The following is a 20074-nucleotide window of genomic DNA, read 5'->3' as shown; positions in this document are numbered from 1 at the left end:
TGATGGTAAAGGCCTATCTGTGTGAGTGAGTGAGTGTGTTGCAGTGTCATCTAATGGGACCTCATGAGTACTGCCTTAGACTTCCCTATTACTGAAACAAAAGGATTCAGTTTTTGTCAGAACATTTGAGTGGTTTCATGAAAAATTATATTATTTAAAATACATGATTTGGGTATTGTTAAATGACAAACCTGTGGGTTTTCTTTATAACCTAAAGTGAATAAAATAATTTGAATAATTATAACAAATAAACAAAATATATAATTAATTTCGACTGCATTAACGTAATATCAATGTGGGTTGATGTGTGTGTTTTATGATTGGAGCAACAAAGTGGAAATTGCAGTCTATGAATCATCATTATTCACTGCATTTTACATTGCATCCTTTGGCCGCTCACCAAATGGGACCTACTCATCTGGAAAACAGCGTCTAAACACAATGCTAAGTTTGACATTTACATTCATTCATCTGGCATGCAGTTTTATTCAAATTGACTTAAAAATGGGCTTTGTAGTACACAAAAAGGTCACAGCTTGAGCTAACTCTAAAGTAGCAGAAACTCTGCTTCAGGACATAAGTGTCAGACACGAAAAAACTAAGGAACAACCATTTGTGAGTGCAATAAAGTACAAGGGCTAAAACACTTAATATAACCAATAAACTATTTTAATGGGAAATAACATGATGATGCAACAAGTCTCTTCAAGACACAGGACCTAATGATGTCAATATATAATCAAACAATATCCATGAATCAAATGTGCACAACAAAGCATGTTGCAAGTTGCGTTCCAAACATTCCACTTCTTAAAACTGCCGGGAGACATGTGTGTCCTACACATCACAAAGCTCCTGATCTGACGGTTTAGCATGTGTAGTGCTGAGCGGGGCATGTGGGGACTTGTGCTGTTTACTCTCAGACCACCATTTCATGCTCTCCACACCAGACAGAATCAATAATAGCCTTTTTTAAACAGATTGGAATTGGAATAACCAAAGGGCAAAAAAGATAGTCAGCTTTGCACTGTAAAAAATTATATCCTGGAACTACTACTACCAAAAAAATAAATAAAAAATGTTTAGTTCACATTCAACATTCAGGTTAATGGCCATCAGATTATTTATATAATATTTTGACGGTATGGCCTGATTATTCTGAATTTTAACAAAAAACATTTTTTTACGGCATAGGGAAATATAGCGTAAAATTAACTCAAATGTTAAGTGAAATTTGTCTCTTTATTTTAAAATGCAAAATCGCCTCAAACCTTTCAGCCAAACACAGTCATGATTTTGTTCAGTACTTTTTTGTGATCTTGCTTATTCTTTCGATGAAACCTACTGGCCTGTAGGTTTGATTTTTTACAATGTGGTCCATTTGTGTGGTGCTTGAGGGCCTGTCACAGATGCACACACGATCGTAATTGAATAATCGTATGTGAGCCAATGTGCATGACCAAATCTTTATCAAAAGGCTCGGATCCGTTTGACCCACCCCCCCAGGAGGTCATCGATAGGTGGACTGCAGGGACACCCCTAGTGCACAGCAGGGGTCCAACGAGCCATCCACAATCACCCTAGTGCACTGCAGGGGTCCTACGAGCCATCCACATTCACCCTAGTGCACAACAGGGGTCCTATACTACCCATCCGCGTTTCTCACTCCACTGTTGAACAAAAGAGGCTGGAAAATGCTGTGTATAGCCTTCCTGTGTTTCATAACACTATTGAGCTGCAGGCCACTATCTCATAATGCAGTGATGCTGAGATTTGGGCTACCAGTGGCTAGCCTACCATGTGCGAATGGCTGCCATGTTGATTTAAGCATAGATTGGCTGTGAGGGGATTAATACTTCTTTAGGGTTTCATTTAAGCATCATTTTGTTCAGTGTATTACAAGGTGGTTCTGAAAAGAGCAAAACAAATAAAGAATACGTTTATCCTGCAAAATAATTTGCGTAGAAATACTGCAGTTCGACAGTATTGACGCAACGTCCTTAAATGAGGATGCACTTGCAGACAAAATATCTGTAGCCTGATATTTGAGAACATCAGACGTAGAAAGTCTGTGCAGCTGAGGAGACAAGTTCTTCTTTCATGAAAAGATGAGCTTAGACAAGCCAAGCCTGTCTGTACACAGCTTTGTGTATATTCTGAGACTCATGCCTGAATTGAGGTCCTGCACGCAAGAGGCATTTGACCTCGCGGCTTATGTCACAAAGCGTATGAATAATCAGGTCTCTCTTGTTTGCATACCCAAGTGAAGGGGATGGGACATTCAGTAGGTCCTTATTTGTGACTGGGTGTTATAAACATGGCTCCGATTGCAGCCAGGTCCGTGCCAGAAGATGCTTGCACCTGGGGAAGGCCGACCTTAAGGTCTAGGAAGCTGATGCAAACAGCCACGAGGAGCCAGTGGCGTGAGGTGAGGTGAAAAGTGGTGTGATGTGGGGGCATTTTGCCTGAGTGAATTCCAGCTGCACCCCTGTTCTGTTCCGTCCTTAGTGGTCAAACATGTCAGGCGATCAGCCACAAGGGAGTTGGGAGGCCCTAGCTTGAATGGTACAGTACACGCAGGGTACACTAATTTGTAACATATGTGCCCTCCCAGGGAATAAAACCCCCCTAACCCATGTATTGTGTTGTCAACAACTTGCTGTACCAGTTGAGCTTCTGTGGCCATGTTGTATGGTGTGGATAGAGGACATTTTTTAAGAGAGGTTTATGAATGCCAGCCGGTCATCAACCATGACCCCAATGCTTAGAGACTCCATTGCAACTAAAGGTGAGGAAGGTGATAGGAAACAGTGTATGACAGGGAGGAAGGTCCAGTGTGGATGCACTTTTGAAGGTGGTGTCGTCGTGTCCCAGTGGAGGTACTAAAGAATAGGATGCAGAATTCAAAAACATTATAAATGTAAATATATATATTCCCATTAGTGGCGAAGGAACACTGATGTGTTTATTTATTATTTTTTATTTATTCATTGCACCACAGCTATGAGCTTAAAAATAATATTGCTTTTTTTGTGTGCATGTGATCAAACCTGAATCTACATCAACTGATTCAAGCCGATCAAAGTTTACTGCTGGTATTGATTACTGTGAAGGTGTTGATCAAAGAATACTGCTGGTATTCATTGCTTTGAAGGTGCTGACGTTGATTGTGAACCTTTACACCTTTTGTTGAATTCAATGGGTTTCTGTCTGGGGCTGATTAGCTCAAATATCAACAACCAATACAAGGATTGAGGTTTGAGCCCTTATTTCACTCAGGCTGTTGTGCTAGAAAAAAAGGATTAAAGTTGGCCTTGAACTATACAAAAGATTGAATTAATTAAAATTTGAATTAAATGTATTTAATTCTACACAGAAAGAGGCTGCTCTAAGAGAAATATCCATGTACATAAAACATAACACACCACTGCTCTTTGATTTACAGGGCCGAGTAATCTCTCTCTCTCTCTCTCTCTCTCTCTCTCTCTCTCTCTCTCTCTCTCTCTCTCTCTCTCTCTCTCTTTCTCTCTCTCTGTCTCTCGTTCTCTCTCTTAAAACAGGAATGCTCTGGTGGACATTCACTGATTTCTTATGACCTGCATCATGGGTTGGTTCTCTTTAATTATTGCGATTAATCATATATAATTACATGGTTGTGTGTTCATATTGTTGCTCAAAATAATAATGCAAACCTAATCCTTGAAATTACAACAGTGCTTGCACTGATTAATCTGAAAATGCTAATAGCCTGACGTTGAAGGACGGCATTGTGTAATAGGAGGGCAAAAAAAAAAAGCACTTTTAGACTATCCTACAGTGCCCTCAGATAGTACCAAGCTGATTGGAATCTACCTATACATTTAGCAAGTGAAACAAGCCTGCCAATTGCCATTGATTTCTTGTAAATGGAATAAAATTTAGCTACAACTTGCTGACACAGCTTTAATTACAATTCAGATGGAACTAGCAGAGTATGAAATAGGACATGACCGATTGATTACATCACACACAAAAAAAAAACGATTAGTAAGAGCACCATGGCAGCACCATGTTCATCTCCATGGAGATACCCCAGTCAAGGACCTTACAATGTAATCACCCCAGCTACATATACTGCGTTTGTATATGTAGTTTAAAAGTAATTTGTATACATCAAAACTACAGATATCTGGAAACAATTGTCAACCTTGCATGGTCAGTTTTCAATTCATTGGTTGGACACGATTCAGTTCAATTCATACACTCAGTTAATAAGGATTATAGCCATTGTTTTGGTTATCAGTGGCTCAAAAATACTGGTGTGAATTTTAGTGTGAAGCCCATGTCAAACTGTTTTTTTCCCAGGGTATCTGGTGCTAATTGATAATCAAACTCTATGCACACAATCCCCAACCCTTCAGGGAAAGGAACAACTGCGTAATTGAGTTCAACTGCGTAATTGTATTCATCCTAAATACAGAAACATACTGAAATAAATGCATGGACATGGGGATGGGCAAATGTGGTGTAATCCCATCACTGGTAATGGTTAAAACTGAACAGCGCGGCTGCAAAGAGGACGCTGGATCAATTAGATGGGGCATGTTAACGCAGCGCTCATTTCAGCCGTAGTGGCTGTGGCTATTGATTGCGGACTTCTGCATGCCAACCTCGATGTCCCCACCCCCATGCACACTGAACTGTCCAGTCGGAAAACCATCTTTCGCTGCCAGCAGTAACAAACTGGGGGTCAAAAAAGTTCAGGTGATGCGCCGCGACAGATGTGCAGGACACCAACGATTTTTAAGCATTTTGGCGGCCTCGTCGCGCCTGTATGACCCGAGGGGATTTAAATCACCGGCAGTCTGTCTATACTGCTGCAAGGTAACTGGCAACTACTGGTGCATTGATTTATTCTTGAAATGTTGTAGGTTGTCAGTGAGGTTAACAAGTTTGTGTTTTTCTTTTTTTGTGGGGGGGATTGCGAGGGGCTAATGAGTGCAATAAAAGGGAGTTGCTGATACAAGAGCATGTAGCTAGTTCAAGTTTTATGTGTGTAGTCTGCTTTGGAGCTACAGCTGTTTAAGAATGTGACAATTCTGGGATAAAGCCTATTCCGCACGATGTTGCGTTTCATGTATGATTTTATTCTGGCTGAAGGTAGGATGATGCCGTTTTCTACTTTTTGTTTCCTAATTAGTAATGCAATCTTTTTTGTTGACAAATTTGTTGACAACAAGCCATAAAGGTTTATTTACGACTGCCTATTAGGATAGTTGTTGGTCATAGGTGGCAATAATAATTTGAACAATATCATTATTAAAGTCAGTACATATATTAAGTAAATATAATTAAATAGTATTCCGTAAATAATATGTATATTTGATTAATGAAAGATCATTTTAACGTGTTTAGTTTGTTTAGTTAATAGGCTATTCAAAGTGATCTATTTCCCCTATTTTATTTGATTATGATGTTGCTTTCTAAATGTGCACCAGATTTATTGTAAAGCTAATCATCATTTTAAACTTTCAATCAAAGTCTAAAATTCATAATGATATTGAAAATGTTATAGTAATCATTATACCAATCATGCCATTTGGGTATGTACAAATATAGAGTTATAAAGTTAAAGATCTGACATAAAAAGGATTGCGGATGCACGTCAAGGTACGATTTATTTAGAATAAAATGTGATTATTCTTTTTTTCTGCTGGTATTAGCTATTGCAATGCGTTTCTCTCTGTCTCTGTGGGTTTACATAACAACATGTACCAACAGCAGCATTAGTCAATTTAAAGGGACAGTTGCCTGAAAACCGGCGAGGTTAATGAAGCTAAAGTAGAGGACAACCAGCCCAAGTGGCCATTGTAAAAGCCACCCTAATTTGTTAGTCACCAAACCCGCCTAACCCACCTTTCCCTTTCCTGAATAGTCACAAAGATGCTCGTGTGAAGATGGGGGACTGGAACTTCCTCGGTGGGATCTTGGAGGAGGTCCACATCCACTCCACTATGGTGGGGAAGATCTGGCTCACCATCCTCTTCATCTTTCGCATGCTGGTCCTGGGGGTGGCGGCCGAGGACGTGTGGAACGACGAGCAGTCTGACTTCATCTGCAACACGGAGCAGCCCGGGTGCCGCAACGTCTGCTACGACCAGGCCTTCCCCATCTCGCTCATCCGCTACTGGGTGCTGCAGGTCATCTTCGTCTCGTCGCCCTCGCTCGTCTACATGGGTCACGCGCTCTACCGGCTGCGCGCGCTGGAGAAGGAGCGCCAGCGCAAGAAGGTCGCGCTGCGTCGCGAGCTGGAGGAGGTGAACGCGGAGCTGGTGGAGCTGCGGCGGCGGATCGAGCGAGAGATGCGTCAGCTGGACCAGGGCAAGGTGAACAAGGCGCCGCTGAGAGGATCTCTGCTGCGCACGTACGTGGCCCACATCATCACACGCTCCGCAGTGGAGGTGGGCTTCATAACGGGACAGTACGCGCTCTACGGCTTCCAGCTGGACCCGCTCTTCAAGTGCGAGCGCGAGCCGTGCCCCAACGTGGTGGACTGCTTCGTGTCGCGGCCCACGGAGAAGAGCGTCTTCATGGTGTTCATGCAGTGCATCGCCTTCATCTCGCTCTCCCTCAACATCCTGGAGATCATGCACCTGGGCTACAAGGGGCTCAAGGATGGCATCCTGGACATCTACCCCCACCTTAGGGATGATGTGGAAGACAGCTACTACCCCACCAAGGGCAAGAAGGATTCTGTGGCTCAAGTCGGGATGGCCCCTGGACGAAAGGCCACTCTACCCTCCGCACCGGGTGGCTACAATCTTCTCATGGAGAAACCGCCCGATGGCACAGCCTACCCCCCTCTCATCAACCCCTCATCTGCCTTCGTTCCTGTTCAGGGGGATGTGCCCCCTAAAGGTGGGGCAGACGCCCTCAAGGAGTTGGCGCACAGTCCCACGGAGTACAACAGCAACTCCAACAACACCAGCAGTGAGACTCGTTCGGGGCCCAGCAACTCCGTCACTCCACCCAAGCCAGACGAGGTGGAGGACCAGGCCCATCTTCCCCCACATGACGAGGAGCAGGAGTTGGAGAGCCCTGTCTCCCCCTGCCTGCCCAGAGACTTCACTCACTCCTCGTGCCCCACACTGCCGGTGAGTGCGGTGAAGAAGCCCTGGAAGGTCACCGCGCCTTGGCATTGCTCCACGGTGGTCGAGGGCACCACCTCGGAAGGGGACTCGCATGGGAGCGCTAAGGGTCGCAGCGGGGGTGCCAGCGGTAGTGGCGCAGCCTACGCAACCGCCCGTTCCCGCTTGGGCTCGAAGTCCAAGAGACCCAGCCGGCCCAGCACGCCCGACTCCATAGAGGAAACAAGCTCAGAGTCGATGGCCAGCCCCAGGACCTCGTCTCCAGTCCGCCGTGCATCATTGTCTAGCAGCGCAAGCAGCCGTCGAGCTGCCCCGACAGACCTGACGGTATAAGGGCAAGCGCTCGCATCATCAGAACTGCCCAACCTCTGACACAAGGTGACTGAATATTCACTTGGAGAACCCTGGAGAATAAAGACAACTAAACTGACAGTAATAGTCCACTTGTCCAAAGCTTTGTAGCCACAGTCGTGACTCAAAAAAACAAGACACAAAGACAATCTGCATGCTTTTAAAGCTCTATGTTTGTTAAAGAAAGTTCTGTTGAGATGGTGAAGTATTGGTAGCTTGACTGGGTCGTGGCTCTTACAGAGCCTTCAGTACTGCAGTACAGTCATCTCTACACACAGGCTGTAATGCACCAAACAATATTATTACAATAGAGACATTTGGACCCAAGTCCAAAGTGAATCGGCACGGTGGTATCAAATATCACCTAAAAATCAAGGGACGTTCTAAATCAACACTTAAGATTTGCATAGCAGTTTTACTTCTGTGCTTTGCATTAGCAATACGTTCTAATTATTAGCAATACAGTGCACATTCATTAGAGCTGAGTGACCAGTATAAGGGGGTGAGGTTAAAGTGTTTACTCATTGAACTGCTTTTGGTAGTGTAATTATTTGAGTAATTGTGAAGAAAATGCATGAAATTGTTGTTAAATACCATATTTGGAATGTGATTGCTTTGTAAAATAATAAAAATGTCTAAAATACAATCTTATTGTGATATGTAAAGTGCATCAATGCTTCATACAGAATATCAAATGGGAAGTATTAATTAAAACAGCTCGCTAGTATAGACAACAATTCATAGACAAAACAGAGTAGAAGGACATATAGACAGTAAAATGTTACCAAACTATTCTGCACAACACTAATCAAAAGCATTGGGACCACTTTTTCTGTGTTCACTAGATCTGTCTCTCTGGAGTCAGTGACAGACCATTCAAGCCTTTAGGATGACTTTGTTTACATTTTGCAAAGCTGATATACAGGTGCCAATATGAGTTTATTTCTTAAGGGTGTACATTTAAAAGCTATAGTATGCAGCAATTTGCCACTCTTAAGGTTTAAACGCAACCATTTTATCATCTTCAAATTCATATTGTTGGTATGAGATCATCTGAAGGACAGATAAACACACCATTAGGCGTATGCACTATTTGTAGGTCTGTGGTCCGGGACGGGCTACCCAGCGACAATGTAAGAAAATATTTTTTTACAGCAGGACATTGCCAACTATCCACTTTGTGAATAGATAAGGTTCATCCACACTCCACAAGGGTATTGTTTCCAGTGGTTACATCATAAAGGGCAGGTTAATTTAGAAAGCACTGAACTACCCTTTAACCAATCAGCATTTAACACCGTGGGATTGCTTTACTTCCTACTTTGCTACTAGAGTTTTTAATTTTCAGTTTTTTTATCTAATCAGTGCAATGATTTTCTGTTTTTTTCCCATCCTGCACGGTCCTTCCTCAAGGACCCCCAGGAGCAGTGGGAGCAGTGGGCAGTTTGTAGTGCCTAGGGACCAGGTGAAGTGAACTGTCCATCTTTTGGTCAGGGATGGACATGTGTTCTGTTATTTTGCATGTTTTTTCTGTTGGGGTTCTTAGTGGAGGAAACCCCTTGTGGACACAGGGAGAACTTGCAAACTCCACACAGAGAGGCCCGGGAGATAGCCCACCTGAGCACTGAAGGTCTTGGGAGGACCTGCCCCCAGAGCCAACAGCACCCCATGTGGGAATCGAACCCATGACCTTCTTCCTGGGAGGCGCCAGTGCAAGCAGTGTAAGCACCTAAGCCACCGTGCCACGCTTTGGGCTTTGGGTCAAGAAATCTGCACAAACGGCCTCAATGTCTGAATGTTTAATTTAGCCATGGAGCTGACTGTACAACAGACCAGAAGTTTTGTATTACTATGGTGACCATGGTGTTAAGATACAAATGTACTTCAAGCAATCTGCACTGTTGAATCATGAACAATGTTGTGACATGGTAACTTTCATCATAACTGTTACAGTCTATGGCACTTCTGCTATGAAATAAAACCCCTTGGTTTGGAAACCTGGATTTGAAAACAATATGACAAATGAAACACATTTTCACGGTGAAAGAAATTTAGATGTAATTTCTGATAGTGTATTTGTGCAGCTAGTTTGCAGGTGAATTGTGTAAGTGTTCTCAAACAATTTACTCCAAGTTATTGGTATGTAATGGGCACAAATTCATTGCTGGGATATGATTACCATTTAACATTACATGCTTATCATATCCCAGCAATGAATGAATCTATTAAAAAATAATTGTTAGACATAATATTGCACCACTTTAAAAACTGTCATCAACTATCCAAAACTAACCAAATGACTAAAGAGCTTCTATTCCCAAGGTTAAGGTGGAAGTAGCCTACATATCATATCAGATTATTCAGATCTGGCCGTTCCAAGGGATCCAAAAGGCCATATTAGAAACTTCTTTTGCAAGGCTAGCTATCAAAACCACACTAGGTGTGAGAAACATTGATACTCATTACTTTGAGCAATTAATAGTAATGGAGATATATTATAGCCTATACACTACCAATGACTGAATAAAACCAGGATTGATACAACTTTAACAGTGATAAGAAGATACAAATTTCACCATGCTTCACAGTTTTGAATAGTATGAATAAAGATGGTATTTTGCGCCATCCAGCGATGAAATTGTAAACTGCAAGTGATCTAGTAGGCTGATAAAGTAAACGACTGAATCGTGTTAGCAGAACCAAAACACCAGTATAAAACATAAAACTACTTTTTGTATCCGTTAAATTTACGGGCACATAGGCTAAATTCTGGTGCTATGGGTTGTTTTCCATTTTATCCTTTTTATTTGCCAAATACTACACACGTGATCTTGAGTATAAATCTGGACAAAAGCATTTTTCCTCCAGGTGAAAGGTCACTAAACAAGCACATGCCATAGATTTTAGGCGGAGCACCGCCTATGTAAGGTCTTTACCCATGCCCTGCTCACCAGCAGAATGGCCAAGTCAGGTGATTGAGAAACACATGACTTGGGATGACCCACCTAACAACTCAAGTTTATGACTGACATCACTTTTAACCAGTGATCGTTCACATTGACTGCTACATACCCAATCCCCTTCTGAGGCGGGACCAGATGAAGCTTGCGTTTCAGGAGAGGCAACATTGGGGACCTGAAGAATTAAAGGAGACGGTCAAACGCTTATCTCCCCCTTTTAGATATCATCTTAGACACAACCCATGCTCACTCACCCGTATTTGATGGGGATAGGTAGCGGCTAAGAATTATTTATACAACAGACCACAATATATGTAAAGGGGGAGGGGGGGATTGGGGAAGCAAAGCGTCGTCGGGTCAAAATGTCGATACAGTATGAAGAACCACTAGCAGATAGCTACGGGGTAGCGGACTCGTTCCCAAAAGATTTTGGTTATGGAGAGGAAGAGGGCGATATCGAAGACAGTCCATCACCGTCTGACACTAAACCAAGGATACTGCTGATGGGACTGCGAAGGAGTGGCAAATCTTCGATCCAGAAGGTAACACTAGCTTGTTAGCAAACACTAGCGAAGTTAGCACTTAAGCCTAGAGCTCATCTGTCTAGTGTATTCTTGATGCCTGCTTGGGCGATTGTATCACCATCCAAACATAACGTTATCTATTGACATGCAGAACAGCTAACGGCAGCTACACTGATAAAGGAATATGACTCATAATAGTGAACAAATACTAACTTGCTGGTACGCACAGTTACACATCCACGCACAGCTGCAGTACAGTACTCAGTGTTATGAAAGCAGCGAATAAACTACCTGGCTAGCAAGCTAAGTAATGGTCTGTCATGCCTGCAAATGTTTGCTAGTTGGCTGTCATCTACACCTCAAACCATGTAGGCTTGTATCAGCATTAACGTTACAGATTCGCAAATATAAGAGTGGCAAAGAGATAAAGCAATTTTGCAATACGTGGTGATGTAACGTTAGGTTCTTAGTCAATCGGGTTGCTTAACCATGAGCTAACTTTCAAGCTGCATAAATCCAAGTCATTCCCTACTCAGCCGACAGCGGCACTCATCCGGCACGAATAGGGCACGTGATGGAGAAAAGGGATCACAGCCTGCATGCCTACCTATATTATTGTTTGTAAAATATATAGATTAATGTTTTCGTGACATATGACTACAACAGACGCACGCTTTTGAAAACAATTATTTGACATCCTCATTCTAGTGGTAGATTAAATAAGATTACATGTACTTGTTGTTTATTTTGTTGCTATAAAAGATTAATAACTGGTGTAACTTTTTCTTAACTTGGTAGGTAGTTTGCCAATCATTATGACACGGTTACTATTGGGTACTCTTAATAGTTTCTTTCGCTTAAATTAAAATGAAACGTTTTGGGAATTTCTGTACACCAAAGCAAATTATTCAGATATGAGTAAGGTAGTTGACACAGACCAGGGTGACGTAAATGTAATCGCATCTGTTTGGCATAAGATCTTATGTAGTCTGTTTCCTTTTTCCTGGCACAGCAGAATAGAACAGATGAATAATTGATCACATATAGATGCATTTATCTTTTTGCAAGACATCTTTTCATGTGTGATAAATGACAATAAAGTGTTTTATAAAATATAAATCAGTGTTCAGGGGAATGTGCGCTTAAAATGGAAACTGGTTTCATAAAATGTTGGTTCTCAAAGGACCTTGTTTCATAACTGTTGGGAAAAAAAGTTGTTCTTAAGAAAGTGCAAATGCATACAAAAAAAAACCTCAGTGCTCAGCACAGTCTCTGGCAGTATCAATAATGTCTTTAGAAGCCAGTGAAACATGTGATTTGGCTTAGGTCCCTTAAACAAACAAGCTCATTGACTTGTTATCCGACCTAAATGGGAGTGGTCGGGATGTTTTCTATTGGTTTTCGACTGTACCCCTAACTCTGCATTGATCCCAAATGTGTATCTCTTCCTAGGTCGTGTTTCACAAGATGTCTCCCAACGAGACCTTGTTCTTGGAGAGCACCAACAAGATCTACAAGGATGACATCTCAAGTAGCTCCTTCGTCAATTTTCAGATCTGGGACTTTCCTGGACAGGTGGACTTCTTTGACCCCACCTTTGACTATGAGATGATTTTCAGAGGCACTGGGGCTCTGATATTCGTCATTGATGCTCAGGTAAAGATTGTGAACATGAGATTAAGTGTGAATGGAGTGATTTGGATATCAGGTTCATCAAAAGTCTTGGAAGTCTTGGACTTGATTTGAATGATTTCCCTAAAGTTAAAATAATAGCTTTTGCTCAAGTAATCGATCATGGTTAAGGAGATCTGTAGGCAAGTCATTCGCACACACTGGCATGGTAGGATGTTCATTGAATTTGATATTCTTAAGTCATACAACATACTATTTGCTTTTTTTCCAGGAAATTAAAGGTTTACTTTGACTGCCAACAAGGAGTGTATTATAAACAGGTTACACCAGTGTCATAAGACCTGCTGATTGTGCCAACACATTGTGTCAGTGCTGCTAAGGCTAGCCTCGCCTCACTTCAGTTCAGTCATGTCATTAGTCCCATTACATGGTGGTTTGCCTTCGAATGGATGCAGTCTGTATGTGAACAAATATTCTTAAAATTCAAGTTGTTTCACACTGCTGTCAGAATAACCAAACCAACAGCAAAAACAACTTACACTTTGTCTTTTGATCGTTTATTATTTTTAATAGTAATAATATTACTATAAAACATGATGAAAACAACATAATTCATGTATTATATATTTTTTAAACTTAAAAAGCTATTGTTTCACATATTCATGCACATTTGAAGATCTACCCACCTGTGAGGCATGGTATAATGACCGATGTGCTTGTTGGATGAAAACACAACTCACACATCTCTTAACAGCACCTCATCACCAGGAAGGATTTTAATCAAAGTGTTAGCCACAAGAACTGAGATTTGTTCTTTGTTCAAGACCCATTTGTCACATGTTTCAGCTCTGTCATTCACTTGGCCTGGGAACATATCCATGTTTGTATCTGAGGTTTATTTGCCTCTATCCGGACACTAATCCAAAACCCAACGCCGATGCTAATTCCCTCTGGGCCCCGAAAGAAAAAGCAGTGTGTATAACCTGTGGGAATCAGGAAGGTCTGCAATTGATTATGCAAGTCACACTATTAAACATACCTGACAGACAAACAATGCTACTGATAGTTGCTTGTACACCTCACAGTTTAAAACCCGGCAGCAGTTCCAAGTACAACATTTCCAAAACAGGATACATATGGGCCCAAATCCTGTAGCGTAAACACTGACCAAGGGTTTTGCATTTGACTTTGTGATTTTTTTTCTTTGGCAGTAGTACCCAGATCCACTGAGGGGAACGAGAAACGAACAAAACTGTGAGTTAAGCACTTTCCATCTGACTGCTTCTCTTCCCCTACTCTCCCATGCAGGACGACTATGTGGAGGCCCTGGGCCGACTTCACCTCACCGTGTCACGGGCCTACCGGGTCAACCCCGAGATCAACTTCGAGGTGTTCATCCACAAAGTGGACGGTCTGTCCGATGATCACAAGATCGAGACGCAAAGGGACATCAACCAGAGGGCCACCGATGACCTGGCAGACGCCAGTCTGGAAAAGCTGCACCTCAGGTGGGTGGTGAGACTGTCCTGACACTCGCCTCCACCAAGAGAGTGACTTTACTGACTTATTTAATTAGATTATCGCTCGAGGCAGTGTTAAGTGTTAAGTGTTAAGGCTGTTAAGGCTGGCAGCTACCCACACACCACTCGCATCAAGCCATAGCTTGTGTGGGTATGTCTGCTTTATAATCCTGGAGGTGTCGTTATAAAAGCCTTTATTCAGCAAAGATCATACTAAGAAAACGGCTCGATTACAGATAGACATTTAACAAATATAAGGCTGAAGGCTACAGATTTGTTCAAGAGGTGCTATGCATGCTTGGAAAAATGTACCTTTATTGTTGTGTGATGGGAAGACACAGATGTTGTTAAGCTTTGACAGTGTGGTGCAAAGAATGGCGCCATGGCAACAGCCATAGCTTGACTGGGTTTGGCTGGCATGTTTGGGGGCCTGTTGATTAGAAGGAACATTGTGGAACAGTAGCTTGCGTACAGACAATACATTTTCTACATACCCTAGTCCCCTCTGCCAGATTCCTCTGAGGCCTCTTATCAAGGACCAGTAGCCTGAGTCACTATAAACTGGTGGGGTCGGACTTAAAAGCTTTAGTTTATTACTCAGAGGAAAATGTCCATTTGCGTCCATGGAACAGGATGTTATTAATAGGAGCGATTGCTTATGTTTCCACCCTTGTTGTTTACCATCTTCATATTGAGCGTCTTTAAATCACTCATTCTTTCTGCACATTACGTGTCATACGGCATTTGAACTGTACAGTTCCGTCCGTGTGCTGTTGGAAATAATTTGTGTAAGACAGTGCTCACATTCAAATGTCTCAGTAGTTTTTCAAGAGACAGAAATTTCAGCCAGCAAATGTTCCGTCTTGTCTAGACTGTTTCTGGTTGGACATGGTGTGCTTGTGTGTGTGCGCAAGTGTGAGTGCATATGTGTGTGTGCGTGCGTGCGTGCATACTGGTTTAGAATAGGGGAGAGTAGGGTTACAAATGAGGGACTGTTTTGTGTCGCGTGCCACAGGGGCCTCTCTGATCGTTTGGCCTTTCAACTTTGCGAGGCTTGAATGAGAACTTGGCCTCAGACCACTTCTCCAGTCATCACACCATGTTCCTAAACTCCATATTTCCTCTCTTATATGGCTACATTGCCTTTAAATTCCCTTCTATTATAGGTTTTCATAAAAACTCCCAAGTGTTACCCTGTATTCATTACTTCAGGGTTATGTGTACAAGGCTACTTAACTTTGGCCCCTGACTAGCTCTATATCAGAATATTTCCTCATGTTTTGAGGCAGTAGTACTCGATGATGGGGACTGATGGGATCTGTTTGATCCTAACCCTTCCTCTGCTCTCTCTGGCCACAGCTTCTACCTGACGAGTATCTACGACCACTCTATATTTGAAGCCTTCAGTAAAGTAGTGCAGAAGCTGATTCCTCAGCTTCCAACGCTGGAGAACCTTCTGAACATCTTCATATCAGTAAGTATTTGGCCTTACGTTTGCACTTTTTTTTTTTTAAACTATCTCAATCTCTTATTTTGAGATAGTTGAGAAACCTTGTTTATTGTGTTTTAATGCTTTAGCCAGCCCCTCAAGGATTTTGCAAACCTGCATTCACACCAATACACGCAATTATGTGTTGCGTATTTGTCTTATTTCCACAATATTTTTGTATAGCTATGTACGTTCTGTATTATTTGCGTTTGATTTGATTTAACTCCAAATCACCCCAATTTTAACCCCAAATTTTAAGAAAACCTGCATCAAATTCAATCAATTTTGGCCACAATAATCACAACAAAACCTCAGTTTTCTTACTCTGGAGGGACTGTCTAGCAGCCTTTATGTTTAGGGTGGTTCAATTTAGTGTTCTTGCTGAATATCTAATACAATTATGTCTATGATCTCCCTTAACTTCAGTCTTCTAATTATGTGTCTATTCTTCTAACTTAACCTTGTCTGACATGGAATTGACTTTGTCATCACAGTATGTAAGTCCCCCAAATGATGAAAGCATAGATATCAACTTCCAGGAGGTTCAATCTTTTTTTCTTTTTCTTTGTCTACAACAGAATTCAGTGATCGAGAAGGCTTTCTTGTTCGATGTGGTTAGTAAGATCTACATCGCCACAGACAGCTCTCCGGTGGATATGCAGTCGTACGAGCTGTGCTGCGACATGATTGACGTGGTCATTGACGTGTCCTGTATCTATGGGTGAGTTGTCCCAGTGGTGGCTATAGATGAATTCCACTGAACTTTGCACACTGACTTGCTCTCCATCTCACTTATTGTGTATTCATGAACATGTCACACACGCCATCGAGGGGAGAGGCCCTCACTAGCATGCAGGAATGCATGTTTTAATATGGGCTCATTGTGGGGAGGAGATTTATAGACTTACCCTCTCAGATTGTCATATTGAGTGTGTAAGGACTGTTCTCTGTACCAGTTGCAACGTAATCTTTCCTGAATGTTTGATTGTTGAATGTTGAAACTTTTTTTGTGTTTTGTTCTCCACTAAGATTTTTGTTGTTAGCAAACCAAAAGGGCAAAGGAAACAGTAGCTTGGTAAATAAATGGCTGATGCAGTTTCACACCATATTTTTTTTGATGCACTGAGCATAAGTATTTTTACTTAGTTGAACACAGTAGAGTTGTAGTGTTTGGCAGTGGCATCTTTAGTAAACACCTTTAAAGTATAACGTGTGTGTGTGTGTGTGTGTGTGTGTGTGTGTGTGTGTCTGTGTGTGTGTCTCACACCTTCCCCCAGTCTTAAAGAGGATGGCAGTGGCAGTGCGTATGACAAAGAGTCCATGGCCATCATCAAGCTCAACAACACCACAGTGCTCTACCTGAAAGAGGTCACCAAGTTTCTGGCTCTCGTTTGCATTCTCAGAGAGGAGAGCTTTGAGCGCAAAGGTACTCTACCATCCCTCAGACATTACTCTGTTCCCTTTTACTGCCACACTAAATGATTTAAGAAGTAGCAAACATTTGGTCCTCTATGCGTCCTCGGTAGAGCAAAGACTGAAAAACACAATTTCAAACATTCAGCACTCAGTATGAAATAAAATGACTTGGCAGTAGTTGGTAATGATACATACATATATTTAAATACATTTCAAACAAATCCTGTAAATGAATTATCGAAATGAAAAAAGAAAATGTTTATGGCCATTGCATTACGTCAGATTGGACTTTAGAGTGGGATCACACAACATGGGTATCCACTCAGATAAGAACTGGAAGTCCGTTGTGAACCAGATGAGCACTGTGCAAACACAGCCACCCAAATCAGCGCGCCCTTATCAGTGTTTGCTCTGTTCCGTAGGCCTCATCGACTACAACTTCCACTGTTTCCGGAAGGCCATCCACGAGGTGTTTGAGGTGGGCATGACAAACACTCGGACGGTATCCACTCCGACGGGCACGCCATGCCTGATGAAAGGCGTCGCCCTCAACGGCACCCCGCGCAGCACCGTGTAGACGGGCGCGGCCCAACACGCCAGGCAAGGGAGAGGAAGAGAGGAATCGCACCAGGACACAAGACTGAAAGAAAAGCGTAACGAAGAGTAACGAAGGAGGCAAAGACGAGAGGGGGAATAAGTGCTGGTGAGCCGCGAGACGGCAGATGGGCACATCCTTATGCCGTCCTCCAGTCACCCACCATCACCACCATCACCACCACCACCACCACCACCCTCAAAACAGCTCCTGACTAAAAACCTGCAAAGGGATAGAGACAGAGACTCTACTGCCATTATCTATGGCAACTTAAAAAATAGAAATAAATCAAGAAAATACATTTAAAAAGAGGGGGGAACCCCCCCCCCCCCCCCACTGATGCTGCAAAGGAGCTGCTCTAGAGCTCTAAGTGTTGCTAAGTAAGGATGAGGAAGGGAAAGTGAGACAGAAGAGAAGAAGGGGTCATCTCTTTCGTTTTGTGAAGAGGCATTAACACACTGTCTGGCAGGAACGGGAGGCCGGCCATCATAGCAGGAGATGTGGGTAAGGGAGAAGAGGATAAGAATGATAAAAAATACTTAAAAATAAATAAATGAAAGCACACAGAATCTTCCTCCACAAGGACTAGCATCTCTCTCTCGCCATCTTGTGGACATGGGAAGACAAAGCCTCTTGAATCTTCTGTATGTTTTTTTGTTTGTTTGTTTGTTTGTTTGTTTGTTTGTTTGTTTGTTTTTCTGCTGCTGGTCCATCAATGTGAGGGAGGGAAATGGCGAAGCTATGTGCATAGGTGACAGGGACGAGTTCTGCCACTCTTTTGCAGGCTGGTCGAGTCTACACCTCCAGATAGTAAACCTAAACTTGAGAAGCCTTACGTAGATGGAGCTTGCAAGCTGGCTTGCTTGCTGCAAGTTTGTTACTCACCACACTTAGTGCACCCCACATTTTTCCTGTGATTTTCTTTTTTTTTCCTTTGATACTTTCCTTTCAGTTAATTTTAGAGATCGTCCAGAGTAAAAAGGGATCATGTTAAGTGTGAAAGTGTGTGTGATATAGATGTGTATCGTCTGTACCTGCGATTTCAGGGTGTGGATGTGAATGAGGTGGTTGATTAATTGTGAATATAGAGACTGATTGAGCATGCTGAATACAGAGACATATAGGGTAGAATGAAGGCCCAAAGCTGATCTGACATCTTTGCTTTCAGGAGCCCTGGCTTTGATTGCTTCCACGGTAGAACTGCTACCTTAATGCCTATGGTAAAAACTGCTTAGTAAGTCTGTAGAAGTTCTCGTGTTATGGACGGAGGCCTAGGCCCAATGGCCATCCATGGATGCTAACATGCATTCCAAAAATGTGCTGATCTTGCTGCAGAGGCCAGTGCCACAGCTATGATTGGTAGCCAAGTTATCCTCGGAGAAGATGTCCCCAAACTTGTACAGCATCTTTGGTGCAAATGACGGCATCACTGTGACGTAGATTACTTTTTTTTTTCGAGAATGTATGGGGAACTTTTAAGCAACACAAATCGTACTGATCCAGCTATTTGCACCCCCAATGCGTGCAGGTAAACCCAGAGATTATGAATGTCTTGTCTGTTCCGTGATGTTTAGGCCAACTTTGCGCTTTTGCTTCCTGGAAGTCAGAGCAGGGTGACTGTACCCTTAAATTAAGTTGTACGTAAAAGTTAAAAGACGTGATTGACCTCTTTGTTTTACCACTCTCACTAGGATGTATTTCACTGACGTGTCTGGTAGAATAGTAAGATATGCTGTTTGGTCAGACATGTCACCTACTGCGTGGCATAATCCCCACGGCCCATCCTAACTGAGCATGTCTGCATCAATTGGAATCATGAAAAGATATTGAATACACGTACACATTTCTTGAGGTGGTCTAGTAATCTGTATGCCATCCACTGTTTAGAAAGGGATCAGCACTAACAGTTGTAAGAAATCCTGGAAAAGAAAAGTGACCAAAATCACTCATAGTGGGGGTCACGTTCGCTAGTGATTCTTGCTTTCTCTCACTTCTTATGTGTTTGTCCTAAGTTCTGCCCAAGGTGTAAATGGTCACATGACGATAAACATGTACACACCTTAAGCTAGTGCCTTTCGCTTTCCAGGCAGCGCTTTTTAAACCCTAATCTTTACCGGTCATGTAGGCTACTCATCACATTTAATACACATTTGATTTAACCGCATGGATTTGTTTCAACGGTTCATCCCGAGGGGCCATCTATGGATTTGGAGTTTAATATTTTCACTCATTGCACATGGACTTTCACGCCCCCAGCCTTCCGCAGAGTTTGTCACTGTCGTCATGCAATGCAACCAATAAATTATCAACAAAAGCATTCTTATTGGTTTTGTTTTATTTGAGTACTGATACTACTGTGTGTGCTAAAGCTTAAATAGCGTGGTAAGTGGATACTTTAAACATATTGCAACCATTGTAACATTGGAAAGTAAGGCTCTGGACACACTATTGACAAAAGAG

General features: G+C 42.4%; 2 protein-coding genes across 2 annotated transcripts; both read left to right on the top strand.

Annotated features, from left to right (window-relative positions):
• Nucleotides 1-4813: 4813 nt before the first annotated feature.
• On the top strand, nt 4814-7460 carry gja9a (gap junction protein alpha 9a; the record flags this gene model as incomplete). The annotated part of the gene is made up of 2 exons (XM_080858657.1): nt 4814-4863; nt 5915-7460. 2 exons carry the CDS (start codon nt 4814-4816, stop codon nt 7458-7460), a joined length of 1596 nt encoding a protein of 531 aa, XP_080714783.1.
• A 3337-nt stretch (nt 7461-10797) lies between these two features.
• On the top strand, nt 10798-19857 carry rragca (Ras-related GTP binding Ca). The gene is made up of 7 exons (XM_080858527.1): nt 10798-10980; nt 12415-12618; nt 13903-14102; nt 15474-15588; nt 16182-16324; nt 16881-17029; nt 17442-19857. Exons 1-7 carry the CDS (start codon nt 10801-10803, stop codon nt 17594-17596), a joined length of 1146 nt encoding a protein of 381 aa, XP_080714653.1. The 5' UTR covers nt 10798-10800; the 3' UTR covers nt 17597-19857.
• Nucleotides 19858-20074: the final 217 nt, after the last annotated feature.

The sequence above is a fragment of the Sprattus sprattus genome, assembly GCF_963457725.1.
Source record: "Sprattus sprattus genome assembly, chromosome: 19".
Classification (NCBI taxonomy): Eukaryota; Metazoa; Chordata; class Actinopteri; order Clupeiformes; family Clupeidae; genus Sprattus; species Sprattus sprattus.
This window is presented reverse-complemented; position numbering and strand designations above follow the sequence as displayed.

What these genes read in the sequence shown, in the direction of transcription:
- rragca (XM_080858527.1), top strand. Translation starts at nt 10,801, where the DNA reads ATGTCGATACAGTATGAAGAACCACTAGCAGATAGCTACGGGGTAGCG. An exon ending in CTGGAAAAGCTGCACCTCAG is followed by an intron (nt 14,103 to 15,473) that starts GTGGGTGGTGAG and finishes CTCTGGCCACAG; the next exon opens with CTTCTACCTGACGAGTATCT. An exon ending in GACGTGTCCTGTATCTATGG is followed by an intron (nt 16,325 to 16,880) that starts GTGAGTTGTCCC and finishes ACCTTCCCCCAG; the next exon opens with TCTTAAAGAGGATGGCAGTG.